The sequence below is a fragment of the Populus euphratica genome, unplaced genomic scaffold, assembly GCF_000495115.2.
Source record: "Populus euphratica unplaced genomic scaffold, PopEup_1.0 scaffold1137.1, whole genome shotgun sequence".
Taxonomy (NCBI): domain Eukaryota; kingdom Viridiplantae; phylum Streptophyta; class Magnoliopsida; order Malpighiales; family Salicaceae; genus Populus; species Populus euphratica.
Window position 1 is genome coordinate 4,381 of NW_011500995.1, and position 8,533 is coordinate 12,913.

At 32.6% G+C, this 8,533-nt stretch overlaps 1 protein-coding gene across 3 annotated transcripts; it reads left to right on the top strand.

Moving 5' to 3' along the window:
* Positions 1–666: 666 nt before the first annotated feature.
* On the top strand, positions 667–4,948 carry LOC105116991 (uncharacterized). Of its 3 annotated transcripts, none has more exons than XM_011014516.1 (6): positions 667–794; positions 1,377–1,446; positions 1,527–2,770; positions 3,634–4,047; positions 4,304–4,536; positions 4,627–4,948. In XM_011014516.1, exons 2-6 carry the CDS (start codon positions 1,439–1,441, stop codon positions 4,879–4,881), a joined length of 2,154 nt encoding a protein of 717 aa, XP_011012818.1. In that variant the 5' UTR covers positions 667–794; positions 1,377–1,438; the 3' UTR covers positions 4,882–4,948. The 3 variants fall into 3 exon arrangements, with proteins under 3 accessions (XP_011012818.1, XP_011012817.1, XP_011012816.1); XM_011014515.1 differs by lacking the exon at positions 667–794 and adding an exon at positions 820–1,096; XM_011014514.1 differs by lacking the exon at positions 667–794 and having other exon boundaries at positions 820–1,446.
* The last annotated feature ends 3,585 nt before the right edge of the window (positions 4,949–8,533 follow it).

Here is an 8,533-nt window from a genome sequence, read left to right on the forward strand (position 1 = left end):
AAATTAAATCATATCCGAAATGATTTTAAAAATGTTCTACATCGATATGATATATTAAAAAGAATTTATCAAATTTTCTTTGTGCTAACCTAATATTTAAATTGATAAAATAAAAGAAAGGATTATATGTACATAACTCTTTGTTTTTAATAAATTTATAGCTAAGAACAAAATTATGTTAAAAAAAATTGGTATGGATTTCATAACTGATTTTTGAATTTGTAGAATTGTAGATAGATCTTTTTCTTTTAAGGAATGGCTATGCCTAATATAAATTAACTATTCATTTATCTCTTAGATGTCTGTATAAAGCCCCTTCTCTTTTGTGGGATATATTATATGTTGGATTAGTTTTATTTGTAACACATGGGATTCCAATTGAAATTTTTATGTAAGAAAGGGATAACACATGTCTATTCGTTAATTTTATACAAATCCAGTATCTCCAAGAAATCTACTTTTATTCTAAAGAAAATTTCGGACCATACATATTTCTTAATATATAAAAGAAAACATTATACTCCGAATTTTCCCTTGTTCTTTGACCTAATAATGGACTCTCCGAAACTTTGTAAACCCCAGAAAGGAAAACAAAACAAAACATGTAAAAGCTTGATTGATATTTTGCGAACTTGTTCGTTGCTTTCTTTTGGTGGTGGCCTAACTCCCCTTGTTTTGGTTTTCACCATCTAATTTTTGTCACAACTTGCAAGCCATATGCGATTTATTTCTTACCGCTCTAGGTGCCACTGCATCCCATTCCCATTCCCATTCCCATTCCATATTTGAGTTTGGTATGTTTTTCCCACTCTAAAACCTGTCACAAAGCGTGTACTTTCAATTTAACCCAACTCTCTCTCTCTCTCTCTCTCTCCTTAGAGTTAAGAAGAGACCTCTCTCTGTTCAGGAAATAATAGAAAGATAAAACAAGGACCCTTCAACTGAAGAGTTCTTCTCTAAAAATCTAAATCAAATAACGGTCTTGAGAATCCCAAGGCTCTAAGCAACCGAAGATTAGCTCCAAAACCCTTGTTGCTGACATGTTCTTTTCTTCCCTCAACCCTCTCCTCTCAGCTAAACAATCCCTTCTTATTAGGTCAGACTTCAACTTCTCTAAATTTTACCATGCAAAATTTTTTTCTTTTCTATTTTCTATAGGTGAAAAGTCCATTCTTTTTTCAAGAATTCAAACTAGAAATCAGTGCTTCAAGGACTCCTCTGTTTTTGCTTCAGGATGAAAAAAAAACGAAGAAGAAAGATTAATAGAGTTATATTGATGGGTTCCTAAAATAAAATTTTGCCCACCTCTCAATTCCGATTGCTGAATATGGGTTCTGTTAATGCGTTTCTTTATAAGAAATTACTTCCTTTTGCAGCCTCTTTCTGGCTTTCTGTCTCCACTCTGTTCCTTTCTCTGCTTGGTTTCTTCGATAGAACCATGTTCAGGTACTCAGTATTCTTTCTTTAGTTACCTTGTCAGAAGTACTCTAATTTTGCGTCTATTAATTTAAATTCCTTTTTTTCAGAGTGAAGAGCGATGAGAGTTTGGAGGCCAAGGAACCAAAAGTTGAAGTTTCTGAATTAGAAGAAAAGGAAAGGCCAAGTCAAAAAGAAGCCAAGGAACCAGCAGTTGGAGTTTCTAAATTTATGGAGACGAAAGAAGTTGATGAATTAGAAGAAAAGGAAACACCAAAGTTCTTCTTCAAATTTCAGTTTCAAACTTATAGAGAAGAAGATGAGCCTGTTCTCTCGAGTTCGGTACCTCCTCCAAGCACTAACAAGTATGAGTTCTTGTCAGAGAGAGATTTCAGTCATTACTTGGAGGAGCCAGAGGTTGTTAGTCTTACCGTGAAAGAGTTGTATGCGGGTTCTAATGGTGAATTTTTTGCCAATAAAAAGATTATGGAGGATGGGGTTTTATCTGATAAGGACTTTGCAGAAAAAGAATCAGAATCAGAAGCAGGATCTGTTCGTGAAGAAATAAAAGAGATTTCTGCAGATAGCATGCGTGATGAATATGATGCTTCGAGAGATGATGATGCTCCGTTGCTAACAGAGGACTTTATTCTTTCAGATTCTATTTTTTCAAGCCATGAGCTTATGAGTCGTTATGTAGCTTCAACTAGCAACGGGTTCTTGTCAGATCAAGATTTTGATGTATTTGGACATGATATTTTGAAAAAAATTGATAGGCAGACGGAAGAATCAACCGACGAAAATTTGGAGTTAGAGTATCTAGATTTGAAGAATTTGAATGCCGGTTACGAGACCGATGATTTTGATGAGGAAGATAGTAACATAATGGAAGAGCTTGAAAAGAAAGAAGAGACTGCGCAGAATCCGGCTAAAGTAGAAGAAGACACAGAAATGCTGTCTGACAAAGATTTTGAAGACAACAACAATTCCAGTAAAAAGGAACATGGCTGCAAAGAAAATGAAGCCAAGGATATTTTAGAAATGCCGAAGTCCAATTCTCAGAATTCTTCGGCTGCCGATTCCGAGGATTCAAATGGCTTGGAAACCTTATGGGAGCATCAAGATTTGATAGAACAGCTCAAGATGGAGTTGAAAAAGGTCAGAGCAACAGGTCTGCCAACCATTTTAGAAGAAGACGAATCACCGAAAATAATGGAAGATTTGAAGCCATGGAAAATTGATGAGAAGTTCCAGCATGAAGATAGAATGAGTGAGCTTCACAAGTTCTACAAGAGTTACAGAGAAAGAATGCGGAAATTCGATATCTTGAATTACCAGAAGATGTATGCAATGAGTAAGTTACATGTCACTAGCCTTTTCTTCATTTAACTTTTCTTTCTGCAGATGTTTTATCTTTTCCTTTCTAGTTCTTTTGCAATTTGCAATTAAAAAGAAGCATTCAATTTTTTTTTTCTATTGATACTATCAATATTAACCTGCTAATTAAGATCTTTTAATCAGTGTTGGCTAAAGCACAACCTACCCTTGCAGTCTTTTAGAAGTTAGGGGCAACTACAAGGACCCACTAAATCTAGTTTGTTTGGTTCCTGCTCATATCACAAGCATTTAGAGTAGTAATTACACAAAACTAGGAGGTTGAACCGAATTGTGTCGACCTTTTCCACTACCCACACATGCATACACAACATGGTATCTGATGTTAACATGGCTAGTAAAATCCTTCTACGAGTTCCATTCTCTTGCACCGTCAAGAATGCTTCTGTTGCTTTCCTCCTTTAAAGCTATTTATCCATCAACGTTAAAAGATAAACATATCTTTATGCATTTGGGGCCACCTCATTTTATAGCTAGTTGAAGATGCAGATGGCTAATCTTTAGTGTCATTCTACCAACCTTTATCTTTCATTTGCTAGAATGGCTTTACCTAAATCTCAATTCTCTGCTACATTTCAAATAATCTTGCACTGACTTCAATGCTCCACGTAATCTATTTTCCAAGCATGATTTCTTTTGCAAACAATCTTCTTCTAATAGTGGAATTGGAAAAGAAACGTGCATGATTTAAAATGACCTGTAAGCTATAATTATATATATTATCCATGTAGTATAGGCACAAGTGGTCAATTACATCTCCTGCTTTATTATATTTCAAGTTTCATCAGTGCCTTGTTCCTCGTGCTTCATCACAATCTATAGGCTTTCTCCAATCAAAGGACCCACTTGAATCGATTACAAGGCGTGAAGCTTCAGCTCCAGCATTGACATCCCTTCTTTCGCAGAAATTCCTGCTAAGCAAGCGCAAAAAGTCCAGTTCTGACCCGATGGTGAACTTTATTAGGGAATTGCATAACGATTTGGAAGTGGTGTATGTTGGGCAACTGTGCCTCTCATGGGAAATCCTTCATTGGCAGTATGAAAAAGCGCTAGAGCTATGGGATTCTGACCCTTATGGGATGCGACTCTACAACGAAGTCGCTGGTGAATTTCAACAGTTTCAAGTGCTGTTGCAGAGATTTATAGAGAATGAACCTTTTGAAGGTCCAAGGGTACAAAATTACATCAAGAATCGATGTGTGCTGCGTAATCTCCTTCAAGTTCCAGTAATAAGAGGTAAGCTATTGAACTATCATGAATGTGCATATCCATTGATAGTGACTTACTCTGGTTGTTTTATGCCCTCAACTGACTATACCAATGAATAACACATTAAGCTAGATGGGACTACAAATAACAATAGATAAACCAGCTCATTTCTTGATTTGTTAGGCAAAAAGAATGAAAGCAGCATTAAAATCTATCCAGTCTGGCCCTTCGGGAGAGTTTTTTTCATACCAATTAAAAGAAGAAAAGCTTAATTGTTTTGCAGAGGACAGTATGATGGATAAAAAGGCAAGAGGAAAAGGGAAAGATGGTGATTCAATTACAAGTGATATGCTAGTAGAGATCATGGAAGAATCAATAAGAATTTTTTGGCAATTTGTTCGATCTGATAAAGATGCAGAAAAGGTGATATCAAAGGGTCGCAAGGGAACTCAAATAGAACCCCAAGATCCCACTGAACGAGAGCTATTGACAGAAGTTCGAACAAGTCTTCAAAAGGTTAGCTTCATAATTCTTCTCCATCTATTGCTTTAGGTACGAACCATGTAATCTTATTTACTAATTTTTGATATCTCAACGGGAAAACAGAAGGAGAAAAGGCTTAAAGACATTTGGAGAAGCGGAAACTGCATATTGAAGAAGTTCCAAAAACATCGAGGGGACAATTCTGATCAAGTTCTTTGCTTCTTCTCTCAAGTGGATATAAATTTAGTATCAAGGGTTCTGAACATGTCCAAAGTAACAACGGATCAACTACTGTGGTGTCACAATAAATTGAGCAAGATAAATTTTATTAACCGGAAGATCCATGTAGAACGTTCATTTTTGCTTTTTCCATGTTGATAATAGCATGCCCACTGCATATAAGATATCTTATGAGAAAAGGAAAAGGAATTTTGCATTTTTTCTAGTTTGCATCCTCTGTATTCTGCAAGAGTTCATTAGAAGATTTATACACAAGCTCCTTTTGCTTGTGAAAATGAAAATATCTCAATATTAATGAAAAAAAAAACAAACTTATGAAGTATCTTCACGGACCAGAATCTACAAGATCGCCCTTTTTCATTCTAGGGCGATGGAAGGATCATACCATTCCAGTGATTTTCATTCTAGAGCGATGGAAGGATCATACCATTCCAGTGATTATGTACTGTAAAAAGCTTCATTTAAGGGAACGCTTTTTCCAAAATAAAGGGTATACATGGTAGCCATGAAATGTTACATCAAGGAATCTTAACTCCTTGATCACGGGAGTGTTTGCAGTATTTTTAAAATTTTATTAAAAAAATTAATTTTAGTTTTTTTTTCAGAAGAATTTTATGATATTCAAAAATAATTAGTAACATCTTATTAATTATTAATTATGTTATGAATTTTATTTTATTTTTTATTTTTATGTCTGTTTTCCTATTCAAAGAGATATAAAAAATAACTAATAATATATTACTAATTACTTCCAAACATTATATTTTTTCTTCAATTGTTTCAATATGTTAGATATTAAAAAAATATTTTAATATAATTTTATTTAAAAAATATTTTTAAAAATAATTATTCGCCCGCAGGAAATGCATCTCAAATGAATGTGTGAATAATGTTAGGGGAATATTGAACAAACAATTATGTTTGCTTAGTTTTCTCCCCCAATCTATCCAACGTCTAAGACATTATAGAGTGTTTTTTTTTTTTTAATTATTATTATTCTTATCAATCCTTCTACTCTATTAGAAATAAACCCATAGATTATACCAGCCAGAAGCCCATTTACAACAAACACTATGGTCCATCACAGGAAAGGGTGGAAACCCTCTATAAAACCAATCTTTTCTTTTACTATCTTTTTCGCACATACATGATGCACTAGTAAAAGTTCTATTAAACATTCAAGTTAGTTAATGGTAGAAATTATATAAGACAAATACAAATCACATACATGATGCACTAGTAAAAGTTCTATTAAACATTCAAGTTAGTTAATGGTAGAAATTATATAAGACAAATACAAATCACATACATGATGCACTAGTAAAAGTTCTATTAAACATTCAAGTTAGTTAATGGTAAAAATTATATAAGACAAATACTATTTGTTTAATTTTGCAATAAATATAATTTCAATGAAATCCTAGAGCGGGGTGGGGGTTACGGGCATGGTTTTTTATTTTCTATTTTGAATTTCAAAAGTTTTTTTTCTAGTCTTTTTCAATGTTATTTTTTAATATTTTTTTAAGTTTTTCATAAATTAAAATTTTCCTTCTTTTTTTTTTTTTGGTTTGAGTTGCATGTTTTATCATAAAAGTGGCAAATGGTGTATCATAGATAAGATAAAAAAAATTTCATTTGATGGATTTTTTTCTTATATAAATATTTTTGTCTTTATATATATATATAAACAAATGAATCATTAATCTTGAAATTGCATATCATTTCATGCGGGTAAAATAGTCCTACAAATAATGCAGTGATGTTAACATTTAACATTTCGTGGTAGAAATTATTTTCAAAATGTTTTGGACATAATTACATTTGTAAAATCATAATTGATCATTAACATGTAAAAGTTTTAGAAGAATTCACACAAATAAAAGCAATAGTTATGGATTAAAGTGGGATGCCCTATTCTCGCATGTTGAATTGTTACTTTATTAGTAATTAAAAGTGTAATTTTATTAAGGTTTTATATTATTATTTTGTACTTGAAGGATCAATAACTCCTTAACTAAATCATGTTTTGTAATAACATATATAATAATATAAGATATCTTTTATTTGTGGTAAATATTCATTTTCAATGCAGGTCTATCATGTAAATAAAAGGATTGATTGATAAGTTTAAAAACTGAAACTAAAAGGATAAAGAGATGACCAAACTTAGAAAAGAAATACTGGTGTAGTCCATACCCGAACACCCTTTATTATTATTATTATTGTTGTTGTTGTTGTTATTATCATTTTCAATTGTTGTTGTTGTTGTTATTATGGATTTGTTGTTGTTGTGTTATTGTTATTTATAATTTATACAATTAACCTCCTTATACTTCGATTCTAGTCTTACCGGGTTATTTATTACTTTGACACTCCTATAGTTAGGAGAAGATATCAATTTTTTGATCGTGTCATTACTCTTACTTAGTAATTTAGAAAATGACAAGACTAACCTCCTTCTTTTTTCCACACAACCAAGAGCTATTCTCAAAGTTTATGTATATTTAACTTAACATTTATTAAAATAAAATATTTTAAAGAATTTAAGTAATTTAAATTCTAAAGTAAAAAAATATATTTATTCAATCAAAATCTTGTCCTTCATTTATGCATTTCCTTTTTTTATTTGACATAGTTATGACTTTTGTTTATTAACAACATGATTTTTCAATACAAGCTTAAAACAATTAAAAATAGAAATTCATAAGAATTCAAATGATTTAAATTTAGGAGAAAAAAACATAGTTATTATAACAACCCGACTTTTTATAGAAAAAATTGGTGGAATTTTTTTTTGTAATTCATTATGTTATCGCTTGTAATAGCTCGACCCAATCTGCCATACGTCAATAAAACTTCAAGATGATTCAGTGTCCAGTCAGGTAGAGATATCAATGCTCGAGGTATCAAATAGACAAGGGGGAGATAATATACCCCCACCAGTGGCACCGATAACTGCATTAAGCCCATTTTCATATCCTAGTTTTACCTGTATTAAGCCCATTTTCATATCCTAGTTTTACAGATTATATATTGAGAGCTGTGGTAGCAGGAATGGCCGCGGGAGCCTTGGTACAGTTACTAGATTGGAGGGAGTAGTCACCACAGTGCAGTGGGTGAAAGGTAACTTGGTTACCAAAATTTTAGTGAAAATCTCGATAAAATTTAATATGAACACTTTACACATGCGCGCGCGCGCACACACACACACACACACATATATATATATATGCAAAGCACAACCCATATAGGGGAATGTAAATTAACATCTTATAGCAGTGACAATACACATTCTCGCAATACTCATGTGATTTCACAATACAACATTCTCAAAAAAAAAAAATCACATACATTCATCCACCACAACATATAATGCCCTACACTTTCATATGTGATTATAGTTACTTTCCTATGATTTAGTGCGTAAAAATACAGGTATTTGTTTTTTCTAGCTCTTATATACAAGTCTACCGAAATTTTCACTGAAATTTCGGCAAAGTCTTCCCTATATTAGAAGCTCTCAAGTTATGAACATATACCCTGTTTATACTTCTAATATCTTACATCTCATAACTCAATCATGGCCCAATGATCCTGGGTCTCAATCTCATAAACATCATCAATATCACAACCACAACATATATAACTGACACGATGAAAAGATTGATGTCTTCTCCCAAGTGCAGGAGTGTCGAAGTAATAAATAACCCAGCAAGACCGGGGTCGAACCACAGGGAGGTTAATTGTACAAATTATAAACAACAATTATAAAACAACAATAACAACAACA

Coding starts and splice junctions, on each gene's coding strand:
- LOC105116991 (XM_011014514.1), top strand. CDS start 1,328: ATGGGTTCTGTTAATGCGTTTCTTTATAAGAAATTACTTCCTTTTGCA. Junction 4,048..4,303: donor TCAAGTTCCAGTAATAAGAG/GTAAGCTATTGA, acceptor ATTGTTTTGCAG/AGGACAGTATGATGGATAAA. Junction 4,537..4,626: donor TTCGAACAAGTCTTCAAAAG/GTTAGCTTCATA, acceptor ACGGGAAAACAG/AAGGAGAAAAGGCTTAAAGA.